The 17,877-nt window shown below is 40.1% G+C and overlaps 1 protein-coding gene across 15 annotated transcripts in view; it reads left to right on the top strand.

The window, feature by feature from the left end:
• The window catches only part of MBNL1 (muscleblind like splicing regulator 1), a 219,907-nt gene that overhangs the window by 28,192 nt on the left and 173,838 nt on the right, over positions 1-17,877 (top strand). Inside the window, exons 1-2 of one of the 15 annotated variants that reach the window (XM_023733889.1) lie at positions 83-586; positions 12,748-12,966. The exons of 3 other annotated variants lie outside the window; for them this stretch is intronic. In XM_023733889.1, the coding sequence (XP_023589657.1) occupies positions 12,808-12,966 (159 nt within the window). In that variant the 5' untranslated portion in view covers positions 83-586; positions 12,748-12,807. Of the gene's footprint in view, positions 1-82; positions 587-631; positions 923-12,091; positions 12,967-17,166; positions 17,273-17,877 lie in introns of those variants that run through there. 11 more of the 15 variants (XM_023733890.1, XM_023733888.1, XM_023733881.1 and 8 more) reach the window with 11 other exon arrangements.

Raw genomic sequence — 17,877 nt, 5'->3', positions numbered from 1 at the left:
GCCCCGGGCTTCCTGGTGGGGCCGGGCCGGGGGAGGGGCGCAGGGAGCGGAAACCCGAGCCGGGCGAGCGCAGGCTCCCCGGCTCCACGCCACAGTCTCCTCGCTGCAGCTGCACGCGTGTGGCGCTCACCATGCTCCCGTGACAAGCAACTGACAAGTTCAATTTGCAATCTCGGGCATCTCGGCATCATGACTCCCACAATGCCTTGGGCACTCTGTCTCCAGTCGGGCAGCCTCCTCTGAAAAAAAAAAAAAAAAAACACAAAAAAAAACATGTGAGAGGTAAGTTTCCATTCGCACAGTTTGCTCAACGCCGCGCTGCTGCTGCTCTGCATTGTTTGGGCTCTTGCCGGGGCTGTGCATGGCTGGAGGAGGAAGTGAGAGGAGGCGTGCACCGGCTGCTCCTCGGACCCGGCCGCAGGGGCTGGCTCCCCACGGTTGATGGTTTCAGATCGCACACCATCTCGGGCGAAAAGGGAAGCCGAAGGTGGCAGCCGCAGCTGCGCTCCGAGCTGCCCTTCCAGGGGCTCTGCGGACAGTGTCAGAGCGCAGCCTAGAAAGAAGGAGGGGGGAATCAGAGAAACAGGTGCGTGGACGTGTCCTTACAACTTGATGACCTTTGTCGGGGAGGATGCGAGTCCGTCGGAGGGGAGCCGCGGCTTCGCCCGACATCCCGCATCTCTGGGGCTGCCATTCAGCCCGGCTTTCATATGGGCCAAAGATGTGCACCGAAAGGTTAATTCTTTGCCGGCTACCCATAAATTACGCATGACATGTTTAGCTGGGCTGCCTTATATGGAGAGTGCTGTGTTCCAGTCCAGTTTGGCTTTTGCCAAGTTTGCGAGGGCGGAAGACGCCTTGCATAAGACGGCTGCTTTTTTGTGCGTCGTGTGTAGCGCGTCACTCAAAAACTGTAAGAAAAGTAAGTATAGAAGCTCGCCGGGTGGAGCCGCAGTTGGTAGATTTCATTTCTGTCGTGCAGAGAATGAAAAGTAGTTAGTACTTGGGTTCTGGTTTTTAGACAAAAGCAGGAAAAATAGGTAGCTGCCGCCTTCCCTCCCTCACCCCCCCCACTTTTTTTTTTTTTTTTTTTTAAACGGAGCCGGAATCTGTTATTGGCAGTAATGTGTCATGTGAGAATACTTTGATTCCAGAGCCTGTAACAGGAGCAGGTATATGGTGGAGCTTTTGCTTTCCCTTCGCACAGCACTTTACAGCTACAGGGGTGCTGCCGGAGAGTAATTGTGTGCTTCGGTCGCTCTGGGGCCGGGAGAGTATGTGGCTGCTGGGATTCTGTGCTCTCTTTCCGTGGAGTGTGCTTGCATACGGTTAAAATTGAGCAAGACGCAGCCAGGAAGATGATTGTCATTGCCTTTACTTTGGGAGCTCGCTGATAGAGGCACAGGCGACAGCAGATGGATGATCCACTCTGCCCTAGTCTGAGGAATTTCTGAAAGAAACGAATACATTGAGAGAGAAGTCACAGTGCCTTTGCATCTGCAGGCCCTCTGCAGTGGCCTTTGAAATACTACACCAGCGGACACGCCGTTCCTCCCTCTTGGGTTTGAACACAGTGTCTGTTGATACCCAGAGGGTGTTCCGTACCTAACTATCCCGTACGGGCATAAATGATGCCACTTCATGTTATCTCGCCGCGTGGGTTCCTGAGAGCGTTGGTGTTTCCCCCGCGCGTGCTGAGATAAAGTATTATCACTGACACAAGTTAAATGAAAGTTCAACGACTGTAAAATTCCTCCTAAGACTATTTAGTTAGATGCTTAGACTGTCTTAGAGGTAGGCTTACAGCCAGAGACACAGGAGAAGCTATTTTGTAGCCTGAGAAAGCACGCTGCTGTCACTTCTATCTTTGCTTGCTTAAAGTTGGTGACAACCACCGTTCAGAACTGGGTTTTACCAACCCTGGGTGTTCCAGTTTTCATTTGTTTGGGGTCTTTGCGTGGAGGTTAAATTGTTTCCCTGTTTTTGAATTCCTGTGTTGTGTTTTAGGCTTCGTCTTAAAATGTAGACACAGTTGGCAGTTTTCTTTGTTTAATGGGCTTTCCTCACTGAGGACTACAGAAGTTGGCTTTTGTGTTTCAAAGAACAGGTTGGGTCAGGAGCAGAAAACCTGTTCACCCGTCTGTAATTACAGTGTCACTTAAGACGTAATAATCAGGTTTTCTGCTTCCTAAGATACTCAGGAAAGTCTCCCGTGTGCCTAATTTTTCTCTCGTGTAACTAAGAACAAATTCGTGTGTAGTTAACACATGGAGTGCGGTACTCTCCACAGTCATGCCAAGAGGAAAACGGAGGTGTAATATAGTTCGGGATATTGCTTCTGTTGACGTTTTCCACGTTTGAGGGAGAACTTAGACTACAAATTGAATTCATCAAATTTGGATTGCCACATTCTATTCTTCCTCTGGGTACAGAATTCCTATGAAATGAAACACTGGGTTCTGTTCCAGAACAACAACAGAATATTCCAAGGTTTCTCCCGGGGGCGGGGGGCGAAGCACAAAATCGTATTTCTTACTGAGGAAGGGTGTGTTGATTTATGAGATAAAGTTTTCTATTTTCATGGCAAGCAAAAAAACTAAACTGCTGTTTTATTTCTCACTGTCACCCTGCGTGAGGCCTGTATTTGATATATCTATTTATGGACGCAGAGACTAGCCTTGCTGCATCTTCTGACTTTGTATTTGGAGATAAGATGCACAGATTGGGAAACTCCCCAGGTCTGGCTTAGAAGAAGCTGAAAAGAATAGGTGATGGGGGTTCCTTATACTCTAAAGAAAGATGTCAGGGTGGGCAGAAGAGGGTCAGGGGATTGGAGGAAGGAAGTGAAATACACTCCCTAAATGATTGGCTCAGAATAAAAGTCTAACAGTAGTACTGCTGATCAAAGAGGATTGTTACACAGGAAGATGTTTAAAGATTTTTAAAGATTTTTTTTAGGCCAAAAAGAATCGTATTTTTGGAAATGTAGAATATGCCGTCTAATACAGTAGCCACTAGCCAGTGTGGTTGCTGAGCGCTTGAAATGTGGCTAGTCTGTACTGAGATTTGCTCTCAGTGTAAAATACACGCTGGGTTTGATAAGTTGGTATGAAGGAAAGATTGTGAGATACCTGGTGAAAGTATTTTATATTGATTATGTGTTGCAATGATAATGTTTCTGATATATTGGGTTCGGAAGAATAGACTAAGGTTGATTTCTTTTTACTTTTTTAAATATGGCTACTAGTAAACTTAAAATAACAAATGTGGCTTGTATTGTATTTCTGTTGGACTGTGATCTAGAATAAAGCAGGAAAACAGCTCTCTGAGAGCGTAAGTAAATCTTAGATTATTGGCTTAGCGTTCGCTGGTTAAAACCTAATGAGAGGGACTTTTTGTTTTTTACAAGCTAAAGAAGTTTATTATACATAGAAATCTCCCGTCTTTCTTATCCATTGTAACCAAAATTCGAGAAGACATACCACCTAACGTCTATTTTTATTTCCTCAAAACTACTGTTTAGTTTAGAGATTTAATGGTGAGGTAGTAATAACAGAGAAAAGGCTTATAATTAGGGGATGAGTCTTAACACCTCTCAAAGGCCAGAGTAGCGTATGATTGCTACTTAGGAACATTTTAGAGACACCATAGTTATCATCGTCCTGAAGTTACCAAACATAAACGAGCCACTCAAATTTTATTTTAAAATAGAGTCTTCAGTAAATAGCAATTACCTTCAAGTGCTTAATGTGTGTTTCCCTTTGCTATGATTTTCCTTCCTTAAAAAATAAAAACGCCGAATACAACCGAACAAATTCCTGGCCAGACGTTAATAAAAGGTTAATAAATTCATGAGAATAAAAGATTTTCTCCTCCAGGGAACAGGGCATTGTTTTGAATGTTCGAGAAGGTAAAAATATGTTTCTGTGGTAATGTTACCGGCTTTGAAGCGTTTCTGTAAGCGAAGACGTTGTCGTTATAATTTGAATACATTCTTGAGAAAGCATCTGACTAGCAAACAAAGCACAATGACATAGGCCCTGCAAACATTCCTTGCAGATATTTTCATAACTGAGGTGCATTTTGCCACACACAGTGTTAAGCCAGAAAAATGCAGTTCTTTTCTGTCCGTATGAAGTATGCTGACTTTTACTTCTTTGAAGGATGCCCAGAGTATCAGACAGAACGGATGTAGTCTGTGTGTGCGTGCGTGTGCGTTTGCGGGGGTTAGATTCTACCCAGAGCTTCGAGGAGTTACGTCCGCACTCTGTACCATCTTTAATCTGTTTCCCACTATATGAGGCAAAACCCCCATTAGCGTCAACGCACGTGTTTAGGTTGAGGGGAAGAGCGAGCCCCATTAACTCCATCTGTGGCACCTGATGAGTCATTCAGCCTACTCACTAACGGCGGCAGAATTATTGATTCCAAAGCGCAGGATTCACGAAGAGCTGTTGACATATGGCATTTAATGTCTCTATACAATCTTTTGTATCTTTAAATTTGAGGTAGGGAAATTGGTTTTTATGTAGTATTTTTCATAGTATAAGAATGTCCATTTATATAAGCATTATAGCTATACCCTTGAAGAAAGATTAGAAAATACCTGAGCACAGTTCCTTGCATATTATTAGTTTTGTAGAGGTTCTGATCCATTTCTTTCAGGTAAATTATTCATTTTTTCAAAGAGGCTACCTTGTCACATGTGCCTGTTATATCCACAAAAATGAAGAATTATTGACTGATTGATGTTAGAGTATTAGGCATTATGTGTTTGGAATTTTTCCCATTATTCTTTGAGATCTTACTCTGGGTCTCAGTGATTGTCCCTTGTTAAATCATTTCAGAATATATCAATCTCAAGATGAAATCTAGCCATATTGGATAGAGTAGAAAATTACTTTTCCACTGAAATCAATTATTTCAAAAAGGTGAAGACATTGTTTCTGAAATAGGGTCATGCTTCTTGTAGTGTATATGCACCAGAAGAAAAATGGTCATTTCTTTTGACATTGTTTTAAGAAACAGAGAGCTGTATTTTTTATATACCAAAAGAGGGGAATAATAGATGATACACACAAAATGCATCTTAATATGAAGTATGATGGATGTGTAACTTTTCCCAAGACAATGTCAATTTATTCAAATCATTTGGGTATTAAATAACATCATATATAAAGAATTATTTTAGAATTGTAGAAAATCCCGTATTATCCAAAGATCACTGCTGAGGTCCACGTAGATATCAACTCTATTCCAGTTCCTTGTTAGCTATATTCAGAAAATGAAGAGATTTCCTCCAAAGGATTTTTTAAATTGACATTTGACACTGATATTTCTCTACATTTTCATCTTTAAAACAGTGTGGGATCTATTTAACTAAGCATGAAATTGTTCTAAAGAACTAACGAGAGTCTAGATTGTTGGAACAGATTTAACACTATGTGACATAAACATGACATCACTGATGTGGGCTATTATTCTATCATGTAAAGTTGATTTACAGGTGAATGATTGTTGTGTCAGAAATACCATGCTAGGCTCAGTGAGAGCTACCGTATTTAAGATCTACCTTGTCCTAAAAGAGATGGCAGTTTGGTAGGAGGATTGGGAGCTGCAAAAATTACTGTAAAGTCCAAAGTGATATCCATAAGCAATGGCTAGGTAACCTGCTAGGGAAGTTCAGATGAGGGAAAGGCAACCTTGGTGTGGTTCTGACCCATGCGTGTAATGAAGGGAAAGCCCTAACATGCATTTTAAGTAATGGAAAAAAAGGCATTCTTTATCCTTCAGACGTCCCAAAATGTTATTCTCTTAAATGAGCATTAATTAGATCTATTCAGTGATACGTCCTTATTTTTCGTATGTTTACATGTAATGTCCAGACACAGGATTTTTGTGCATGTTCTAAAACGACATTGCTACAATAGATAATTTATACAATTTGTGTATTCCTTTGATTTGCATTTATCTCTATTTCTTAAAAGGAGTAATAGACTGGGGGTGAGGCAGAGGAGGTCCCATAATATAGATTTCATTTTTAGCATGCCACGTTTTCATTTATCTAGCAGAAAGTTAGGGGTTTCCAAACACCTTATGCTAGAATATTGATAGATTTTTGTTGTACATTTTCCTGTTGAATCCCGTACAATAGCAGCTTTTGAAGCCACGAAATAGTTACAGATGTATTAGGATGCTTAAGTGGGTAACGGGGCGAGCAGTGGGTACAGGCAGTTTGCTCTCGAGAATGTTAAGTTGAAAGTAAACTGACCATTAGGTTATTTGCCAAAAATATATATTAAAGTTAAGCAGTTGGAAATAATACTAAAATTTACAAAACGATTTCATTTTGGAAAAAGAAGCGTATATACTTAATGAGCAGCAGTGGGAGAAGTATATATAGGCAAGAACATTGGAATCGGAAAGCGAGTATTCAATTTAATGTGATTTTGAATTAAAGAAAAGTGGACATATAGACACAGAAGGTGTGGGTGATGGTTTTGGACACTGGTAGAAGTTTACCATTGCGAACACAATTTTGTGGGTTTTCGAAAAAAGAATTCACCTATTCTAAGAACCTAGCTGTGAAAGGTGTGGTAACATTGCCTATTATTTCTGCACTTAAAACCCCTGGGCACTGACCTCTGCAGTGATTGTGGTTGACTAGGCTCTTCCAGAACATTTTAAAATGCGTGGAAATAATACAGTTCTTTATGCAGTGAGCATGAGGAAATATAAACCGTGAAAGACCTTGTAGTCTCATGGTCCAAACATGTCATAACCATGTCCTGTGTTAACTAGCAAGAATGCCAAACTCAAGCATTAAGCAGTTCATGTTTATAACATTATCAGAGACATTTTCTGAACTTGATTTAGTATTAAAGCTCACAGATCATTCACACTGTATCCAAAAATTGCAATTATATACCCAGCATATATATATGTGTGTATGTATGTATATATATATGTATTACTGATAGTCATGAGGTTTTCACTGGCCAGTTTTGTAAGAAATAGATCATCAGGTCCTTCTTCCTAGTCTGGCTTAGTCTGGAAACCTGTCCACCATGGGTGACCCCGCTGGTACTGGTGACGTAGCTTCCAGCATCACAGCAACACGCAGGCCGCCACAGCACGACAAACCGACAGACGAGATGGTGAGGACGGCGGGGGACCCGGCAGTGTTTCGTTCCGTTGTACGTAGGGTCACTATGAGTCCAAACCAACTCGCTGGCAGCTAACAGCAACACATCCATGCTGATAGATATGTATGTCAGCATTGTTAATGATAGTCAAGATAATACATGAGCATTGTATTTGTTTCTGTCTTGTCTGATTACGGGAAAGAAATTATCTTTACAGTGATATCTTACACTCCTTGGGGACGACAGCAGGGGGTTAGGCAGGTCATGTGAGGGTATAAAGCGTCTGTGGGCATAGAACATGCTGTGGGGAAAAGCTGGTGGAAAAAGCTCTTGTAGCTTGGTTTCCCCACCCAGTGGCCCACTCATTGCTATTTCTCTTTACTAAATTTTAGTTTCAAAGCCAAGTGATGAGCAAGACAACATTGGTTCCTATAAATACTGTATCTGACTGTGTTTCAAAAGTTCGGTGTTGTAGGTAGAACAACAAAAACAGGCTTCATTGGGTGGGAACAGGTTTTAGAAAATGGAACTGCTTTTTAAATCTCAGAGTTGATATCAATATTATTATCATTTTATCTTTATATATTTATTGCGTTTTTGTCTATTTCTTAAAAGGAGTAATAGCCTTTTTTGGGGAGGGTCACAGTCAAGCCCCACAATGTATATAGATTTTCTTCCACATACCAGATCTGATCAGTTAAATTATAAACAGGTAAATAATAATTGTTATAGTACTAGAACTTACCGCTTGCTATATGTACTTCTTCATAAAATACCTGGTGGAATCTTTGTAAAGCTGTGAAACAGGCATTGTGACCTTGATCTGGAAGATTAAATAGCCTGCGCTGGAGAATACTTTTTATCATTTGCAGAGCTTTGAGGCTCGTGTTTATCTTTATTTCAGTGTCCATATTTGTAACCAGTTTTCGTCCTGCCTCCAGTGATATATAAACAAAATTCCAGAGGATAATAACTATGATAATGATTAATAACATTTTTGAGTACTTCCTGTGTGCCAGGCTAGGTTTATGAATTAATTCATTTATTCCTCAGAACAGCTCTATGAGATGGATACTGTTAATATCCCCATTTCACAGATGGAGAAACTGAGGCACAGAGAAGTTAAGTCAATTTCCCAAAGTTACTTATTAGTAAGCCACACAGCAAGGGGTTGAACCAAGATAGTTCGGTTCTAGAACCCATACTCTAAGGCAAAAGAATAAAAACAAAGGAATGAAAACAGATTAAAAAAAAATACTTGTGTTGGGTGCTGATAGGAGACTGAGATTGTGAGCACTTTGAATAAATACTCCAGAAGAGTCACACTTTCGAAAGCATTTGAGAAGACTCTAGAAGAATGAGTAGAATGTGAGAGGATAGGATAGAGAGAGAGAAGGCATGGAGGTATGCCAGTTAATAGGGTAGAAAGAAATGAGAAGTCAGGTGGAAGGGGAGATCGGTGCTATTCTTTGTAGGTCATTGAATACCAGGCTGAGAAACAGGTAGTATGTTTGACACATGATGGGGGGCATCGGAATGTATTTGGTTCCAAAAGTAACTTTGTAGGAGTTGCATTTGAGTGACATTTTTCTACGGGAAGAAATAGAAGACAAACAGGAAGCAGCAGAGACTTGCGAGAAGTGGTATCCATAAGACTTGTGGTTATGCAGACATAGATGAGGGACTAAGTGAGGGTAGTAATCCGAAGACAAACCAAACCCATTGCCATCGAGTGGATTTCAACTCCGTAGTGACCCTATAGGACAGAGTAGAACTGCCCCATAGGGTTTCCAAGGAGCGGCTGGTGGATTTGAACTGCCAGACCTTTTGGTTAGCAGTCGTAGCTCTTAACCTCTGTGCCACCAGGGCAATGATAGATAGGGGGATGAAAAGGAGGACATGGCCTGGGGGAAATGTGACGGGCGGAGGGTCCACAGGATGTAGCAACTGATAGGATGTGGAGGCTAAAAGCAACGGAGGTGTTAAAAATGATTTAAAACATAGAGTGAGAATATTGTAAACCTTTTCATCAAAAATTCCTTTTGTAAAACTTTAAGGTTTAATTTTATCCCGGTCCATCATATTGCCATTTGTGAGCTCTGTTAGTAAAAAAGAACTATGTTCTGAAAAATCGGAGAAAAACCCTTGAAATTTTGTCTTATCAGTGGTTCTAACTTGGCTAAATAGGGGATCCATGTTAAATTCTTTAAACATTTCTGCATCAGGCTCTTTTTGAAGCGCAAGATCTGATGAGCTATAGAAGGTCGCCAGATTCTTTATCCCAAATTGATAGTTCTAAAGTAAATGTAGCTTCACCTTTAGGGATATATTGTCATGTGCTAGGAGATGACTCAGTGTCAGCCAGGCAGTTCTGGTTCCTTATTAAATTCCACGCAGAGCGCCTGTGTAACCTATCCTGCGTGATAAACAAGGTAGCAGATTGATACATGATAAAACGGGTTTGCAGTGTGCTCAATGTGGCTGACATTTCTGCTTCTCCGACCTTTCTATTTTAGGGAGGGTATCAGTGTAACCGGGTATTCTTTTTCCTGGAAATAAAAATCCTTGATAATTAGTCACTCTTACAGATAAACGAAATGATTTCCGTATGGGAATAAATGAGCAGTTGTATTTCGTTAACAATCTGAAACTGTGAGGCTGGTTGTGTTAAATAGAGTAGAGAGCTTTCTTGGAGCCCTCACAGGCCTTTTTCTTTCGAGTCCTTAAATGCTTTACAAGTAAATGACTTAACATAGTTTAAGCAGAAACTGAATGTCAGAGCAATGATTGATTGTGTTGTATTTCATATATATATGTATAAATTCCCGTGAAATCGAGATAGTTTTCAAAAAAAAAATTCTATTTCTGAATATTTCCTACTTACTTCTTTAGATTGTATCTATGGAAAATAATACAAAAATTATATAAATTTTCCAATATAGCGTATTTACATAGAGCTGGAGAAAATCATGTTAGCAAAGCTTGGTTTTGCCTTTGGTTTTTTGTGCGCTTACGTGAAAGTCACACTTGGTGTATGTTTTTTCTTCTTATCTGGGTTTTTTCTTTTTTTTCGTTTTTTTTTGCCATAAAGATAAAGTGAAAATTTGTTTTGCTCTATCAGTAAGATAATGCTTAGAATATGCTCACTTTACGTAAGATTACACAGTATTAAAATTAGAAATTCTTCTTTGCCATCTCTCTCATTGCATCTTTGGGCTAATTTGGACCGTGCAAATTTACTCCAGATTATTTTGAGTCATTATTTGAACTTCCCTGCTGTAACATTTCAGGGAGAGCTGCATTGTCTGTTCAGTTGGCAGTCAGATAAGGTGTGTGGTCTTCTGACCGAAGCGTGGAATCCCTCTGGGTACTGCATGACCCTTCCAAAAAATGACTCGAAATGTGCACGGCTATCATGGAGACTATTGAAATAGAATATGGTTTCATAATGCCTTCTCGGGGACAACACTTGCAGAAAATTGCGTATGGGAAAGGACTATCTCAGAGAAATACAGTTTTGAGGACAGGGATTTTCAAAGTAAATTTTGTATTGGAAGCAGTTAAATTTGGGAGAAGGATATTGTGTCTGTTCCTCGGAATGGATTAAAGTTTCCGAAGTGCGGTGGTCTTCTCTACCCGAAAAGATACTTTACCATGTTCACAATAAGGCCGTAGAGAAATCCATTCATCCTTTGTGTTCTGCGAAATCATCAATTAACAAACGTTTTTTGAGTGCCTATTAAGAGTCAAGGGATTGTGGTAGATCATGAGAGGGGGATTCAAAGAAGAATTAAATAGTTTTTATCCTTCTTTGGCATCTAATTGAACTGGGGAGAAAGACATGAAGTGTTAACAATATGAGGTACTGTACAATTGAGTATGAAACGAGGAAGTTCAAAGAAGGAAGGGAATCCAAAGAAGGAAGTCTTTGTGGAACTGAATGGCCCCAGCATGCTGTGTGGGGGAGGTGGTGCCTGACAGGCCCGAGGATTAAGCCCTCTTTTTAGAATTTGGGGGGAAATAGATGAAGAAGGTGGAAGCATTGAGACTGGCTACCGTATGTGAGCATCTCCTCCGTGTGAGGCACCGCCAGCTCACGGTCTTTTCAGAAAAAGGTTGGGTGAAAACAACCCAGTAATGGTGCCCAGCAATTCATGGGCAGGCCTGTCAGGCGGGACCCATTATTCTCTGGGTAGGGATGAGGAAGCTGAGACTCAGAAAAATTAACCTACTTGTCAAAATTCACACAGCTGGGGTTGTGTCCAGCGGAACTGAAATGAAGCCAGATCTCTCACTTCAAAACCAGTGTTCTTTTTTCTCCCTTTATGTTTCTGCTGGGAATGAGTGGGTCATATTTATGGTATTTTAATTCTAAAACATCACACATACAGCCACTGACATAAGTCAAGAAGGTATAAATTTAATTTAAAAGGCTGTCAACCACATGTCCATCTTTTTGCTTTGACATTGGATCACAGCTAGCATATTGTGTGACAAGTGTTTATAATCTTACTTGGACAAAAAACAAAAATCATGGCCTCCTGACTTGGCAGATATGGTGAGGGCTTGCAGTGTTTTGATGTATGATAGCATTGCATTGGGCAAGAGGTAGATACATTTGGAATTCCCTCAAAAGAAACATTGCTCTGTGAAATTCCAAAAGATAATATAGTTTCATGTGCTTTCTAATCAGTAGTAGGATACCATAAAATTTTCACCAAGAAATGATAGGGGTTTATGCCACAGGGTATGCTGAATTCATACATTATCCTCGTGTGGTTATATTTATGCTTTCATGTTACATCATTTTTATGCACCAAACCAAAACCAAAAACCAAGCCAGTTGCCATCGAGTCAATTCTGACTTATAGCAACCCTATAGCAACCCTGCAGGATAGGATAGAACTGCCCCATAGGGTTTCCAAGGCTGTAATCTTTACAGAAGCATATTGTGACACATTTCTCCTGAGGAGTGGCTGGTGGGTTTGAACCCCCAACCTTTTGGTTAGCAGCCGAGTGCTGAAGTATTGTGCCACCACGGCTCCTTTCCACACTCTGGTCTCCGTAGCTATCCCTGTGGCATACTTATGACTTTAAAAGATAAGCTGTTAATTGAAGACTTGTTCTGTTGGAGACATGTCACTTTGCTAACAAACTCCTGTCTTTGTAGAGCGATTTGGGACACAGACCAAATGAAATTGTGTATTGTTTAGAGAAGGAAAATGGAAGAATCATCTGCCATTGCTTTTGGCTCAATGGAAAGCAGTCTTATTTAGCAAATATATACTGAGTGCAGTCCTATGTGCTAGCTAGCTATCATTCGACGTCATTTGGAGGATAAAGAGGTGAATAAGATGTGCCCTGTTCTCAAAGGAGCTTCCAGTCTAGTGATAGAAATATTCACAAATAATATATGGGAAAAATAAAGTGGGCACAGAGGAGCCAAGAATAGGCTGCTTGTGGGCAGAGTGTGGAATTTGTCTAAAACCATGCAGTAGGACATAGTAACTGCTTAGATACTTTATATATCGAGGGAAGGACAAAATCAACTCACGATTTAATGAAATGATGTGACTCAATATTAAAACCATTTATTTTTCAGATAAATATTTGAGAAATGAGCCTGACCTAACCATAATACCACCCTAAACCAAGAGAAGAGATGAATTTATGTCTGATGAAAGGTGGGGACACCGTTCGTCTGAATCTTTTTCATGCTAACTCTCTGATTAGGAGCAGATTAAAACACTTGGTATTGACAATCAAGTTTGAGAGCCTGCAGTTTTTATGTTCACAGAAAAGAAAAATCCATATGGGAGAGGTGAGCTGTGTTTAACTTTAATGACAAAGGGTTGTAGATATGCACATGATGCTGTTTTTCTTTGTGTGCAGGAGGTAAAGCTGTATCTTGTAGGCTAGCTTCCAAACTTTCCAATGGCCAAAGAGAGACGGTGCACCTTCTCTAACATCCCATTCAGCTATGAAGTGTTTGTTCTTTTTTACAGGATCTATTTATTCATTCTAGGTTAAAAAACATAGAATTTTATTTTACTGCTTAACCATTACTCTTTTTTTTTAATCATAAACATTGTTTAGCGCCCACTGCATTAGAAAGGTTCACTCTCTTATTTGACTGATATTTTCAGAAGAAATTAAGGGTATGGTTTATGCTTTTCTGAAGTTTATGACCTAGAGAAAAAAGGCCAGACATACATGAAATAATGTAAAAACAACAACAATGAAAGAGTAGACCAGTAGCAGTCGTAATGATTATAAAAATCGCCACTTACCTGGTAGGCACTTCCTCCTTTGCGTATGTGACCACACGCAGACGGTGCTTACACAGCAGTGTGAGACAGAGGCATTGCTGTGTCTCCATTCATAGGTGAGCTTGAGAAAATGGAGGCTCGAAAAGGTTAGGGTCAGGTAATTTGCAGAAGGGTCACATGGGTGGGTACCGTGAGTGTTGATATCTCAACCGAGCAGTTTTGCTGTTAGCTTGTTTGTTTCGATCAGTATGGTACTAATTAATTATACAAATACTCAGAGTAATTATAGATTGGGAGCCTAATCTAAGTTAGTCCTGGGAAGAAGGCAGGAGGTAAGATGTGAAAGGGTTTTTGGAAGCATTGTGATCCTAAACCAGCCGAGACCATGGAGCGGACTGTGAAGTGTCACTGGCTTTGAAAGGAGACGTGTATCACGTGGCCCAATCTACCAGTGTGGTTTACGAAGTATTCGTTCTACTCACACCTAATACCCTCTGCCTCAGCACTCGCCAGCGTCAGCAAAATCTACTTTTAGACTCAAAATCATTCCCACCTGTGAAGTTTCTGATGTCACTTGTGAATGACATAGCACTCTGCCAGTTGTGCCGTTGGATGGCTTGTTAAACGGCACATTATAAGAAGTGTCTTGAGCCCCAAAGTGTGTTGCAGATGCTCTTCTAATCTGTTCAGCTACGTTATTGAAGATGTTAGGGCAATTCAGTTGGTGTCTTTCCTCACTAAAAAAATACAAATCTGTTGCCAAGATGAAACTAATCAAATATGTCATGTGAAATGGCATAGCTTTACATTCACTTGGAGATTTATGAAGACGTTTTCTTGCTTCCACTCAAATCCCTGGCGGAGTGATTAGAGCATGTACTTGTGTGTGGATTTGTCAGCATTTGCGTGTTACACTTTATGTACATGTATGTTCCGTAAGAGCTTATGAAACAGCACGTAAGTTACAGGTAAATGTGGAACAGAACTAAATGTATGAAGTCCAGACAATCCACTCACCAATTAGTGAGTTTATAACTTTACTCTGAGATATTATATTTAATATCAGTATATGTGCCTCTGCATTGATTAAAAATATGGAATTGTAAAACTATAGTAGCCACAGACCCTAAGCAGAAACAAGCAAAAGCTACCGTAATATACCTGTACACATTTAAACATAGTGTTACTCACTGAGGTTGCTAAGGCTTGAGATCAAACAGATAGACACTATTATTCAGAATCTTAATCTGTGTCTTAGTGAATTGGTTTCCATTGCTCTTTTTCTTCACTGGAGTTAAATTTTAACCTTTTCCCATAGCAACAATTTTCTATTTGTTAATATCCATAATGGATTTTAAAATTATTTTCCTTTTATGTGCCAAGAATTATGAGGAGTGTGTGTGTGTGTGTGTGTGTGTGTGTGTAATTTTTTTTTTCTTTTTTACAGAAAGTTTTCATGCCCTGCCAGTACACTAGGTTTTGGCAAGAACATGAAGCACTTATGTTTCTGTTCGACAATTCTATGATAAATGAGGAATAATATTAAATGTCTAGATTCTGCAACATTCGCTTAGATATTTACCTGGGTTCTTTTATATTCTAGGTACTGTGCTAGGTTTAGGATATATAATGGTAAACATAATCAAATAGTAAGTGCAATTATAAACTTCAGACATCTCTCAGATTTCAAATTAGCCATTGCAGAAATAATGACCTTTTATTATATTTCTTGTTGCCAAAACATTTAAGTTATCTTTTTAGTAATTCAAAAATATTATTATAAATATCAGTCACTATTTTAACATTCTTCCAGTGTTAGGGGAGCCCTCGTGGCGCAGTGGTTAAGAGCTCAAGCTACTAACCAAAAGGTCGGCAGTTCGAATCCACCAGTCGCTCCTTGGAAACCCTATGGGGCAGTTCTAGTTTGTCCTATAGGGTCTCTATGAGTTGGAATCGATTCGACCGCAATGAATTTGATGTAGTTTTGGACCAATGTTAGGATTACTATATATCAGTGAAAAGGTATTTTATATTCTTGTAAAGGAAAATGCCATTTTTTGCTTAGATTTGTTGTTCTACAATTAAGCAGGGGGAATAGCATCACAAAGTAATGTAGAAAGGAGAAACAGTTTTGAGTGGCAGCAAGATATTGTGAGTTTAAAAGGTCAGGCTACTACTGGAGGTTACAGGTTGCCATCCAGTATGAAGCAGAATGCTCTGACAGCCAGGGACAGATCGGCTGAAAATACCTGCAGCCTTGGAAGCCTTGGACGTTTCAGAAGGCTATTCTGGCATCCAGATAGGAGCACCGATTCATAGGGAAGGTCAAACCGAACAGCCAGCCAACAGGACAGGCTGCCGAACTCAATCGTCGTCGATTTTAGAGCAGTTGTCAACTGCAGTATCTAGGTATCTTAATTCTACCTGACCATCTCTTATTGAAATATTTATAGAGGAATGAGCTTTCCTTGTTGGGTGAATTCTGAGTTTTCTTTTCTGAAATTAACGTGTTACTAGTATAGCTTTACCTGGTACCAAGACACATTACTTTGATTTTTGTTTATGATGTATACTCTGTCAGAAACGGGTTTGACTTGGCTTATAAAAGTGCACATAAAATAGGACTGTAAAAAAAAAGTATGACAAATCAGTTAGAAGAAAGAGATGGAACAGTTCCTTGAGAGTAATTAGCACTAGATTGATCTCTCAGCTTTCTGGCAACTAAAAGGAAAAGCTTTAGGAAGTAGAAAAATCCCAAGTTTATTTAATAAGATCTCTTCACATCCTATACGTAAGCCTTATTCTTAGTCCTTCGGGTGTTCAGTTACATATTCTGAGTCTGCCCTTGGGTGAAGCCTTGGAATGGATGCATCCCAATTACTTGACAGTGAAGGCTGAATTCTTTAGCCTGACCTTCAAGGCGCATGCTGACTGATCTGGTTCCAGCCCAGTGTCCAGCTGCTCCTCCTGCCACCCTCACTGCACATGGGTGCTCCGTGCAGACTGCTTCTCCTCGTGCTTTTTTCAGTGCTTACTCACATCCCTGCCTTTCCTCTCTGTATCCTGCAGTCTGCAATGTCATCCCTGTCCATCCTTTTTGTCTCTGCCCAATCAAAGAAAACCTTTCCTTCCAAGCCCATCTTTGACGTCTTCCTCTTCTCGAAACCACCCATGGCCTGTCTGTCCTTTAACTCACCAAGCTTTATTGCCATCTCTGCTGCTGTGTGTTTCTCATTTTCTATTGTATGTCACAGCTATTTGTGCGTTAGTTTATGGCATAGATTAAGCAGTAAATTCCCCAGAGCTGAGCCAATGTTTTCCTCCTGTGTTCAGACTACATATAGTGGGTGATTGATTAACGATTAATACAATCAATATATGAATATTATTTGATCTGGGTGTTATTTATTGTTAATGAATCTGTTTATTCATTTAATAAGGTTATAGTATGTGTTGAGTGTATTTAAATTTCTTTAAGGAAAACAATTCCCCAGGATAGTAGAGAAGACATAATTAGAGGAACGACACTTAAAAATTTTTGTCAAAGGAGATATTTTAGGGCAGTGGGACCAGCCTTGTAACTTTTTCATTTTTTTGACTTTTCATAAATATAAAGCAACTTAATATTTACCATTTCTATGTTCCATGAGGTAACTGATATAACAGAGAACAGGTTTGGCAGACGTAAACGAAAAAAAAATCATTTATATCTTTTCAAACCCTCAGTGCTTTCTAAGTATATTTTTTGATAGTTTCAACAGCCGTCCAAAAATCTGACTCCACGTGGTTTGGAAGTGCTTCGGAAGTTTTTCCGCCTCCGTTACTGTTTTCCGAATGCTGTTTCAGTGACTGATACAGGTCAGCCTTACTTTAAACGTACTCGCTTAGCATGTATTCAGTTTTATGCCGTCTTAGCCATCTAAGGTGCTATAACAGAAATACCACAAGTGGATGCTTTAACAAAGACAAGTTTATGCTCTCACAGTCCAGTAGGCTACAAGTCCAAATTCAGGGCATCAGCTCCAGGGGAACGCTTTCTCCGTCAACCCTGGAGGAAGGTCCGCGTCGTCAATCTTCCCTTGGTCTAGGAGCTTCTCTGCACAGGAACCTCAGGTCCAAAGGACGCGCTCTGCTCCTGGCACTGCTTTCTTGGTGGTATGAGGTCCTTATGTGTCTCTGTTCGCCTCTCTCTTTTATATCTCTAAAGAGATTGGTTTAAGACACTATCTGATCTTGTTGACCTCATCAGTATAACTGCTGGTAATCCATCTCATTACATCATAGTGATAGAGTTTACAACACATAAGGAAATCACATCAGGTTACAGAATGGTACACAATTATAGAATACTGGGAATCATGACCTAGCCAAGTTGATAGATATTTTTGGGGGACACAATTCAATCCATGATGTGTGCTTATAGAGCAACATTCCATCTTACGTATGTGGACATTATCTGCTGA

The sequence above is a fragment of the Trichechus manatus genome, unplaced genomic scaffold (genome assembly GCF_000243295.1).
Source record: "Trichechus manatus latirostris isolate Lorelei unplaced genomic scaffold, TriManLat1.0 scaffold00062, whole genome shotgun sequence".
Lineage (NCBI taxonomy): Eukaryota > Metazoa > Chordata > Mammalia > Sirenia > Trichechidae > Trichechus > Trichechus manatus.
Note: the sequence above shows the minus strand (reverse complement) of the source record. Positions and strands in the feature narration are given on the sequence as shown.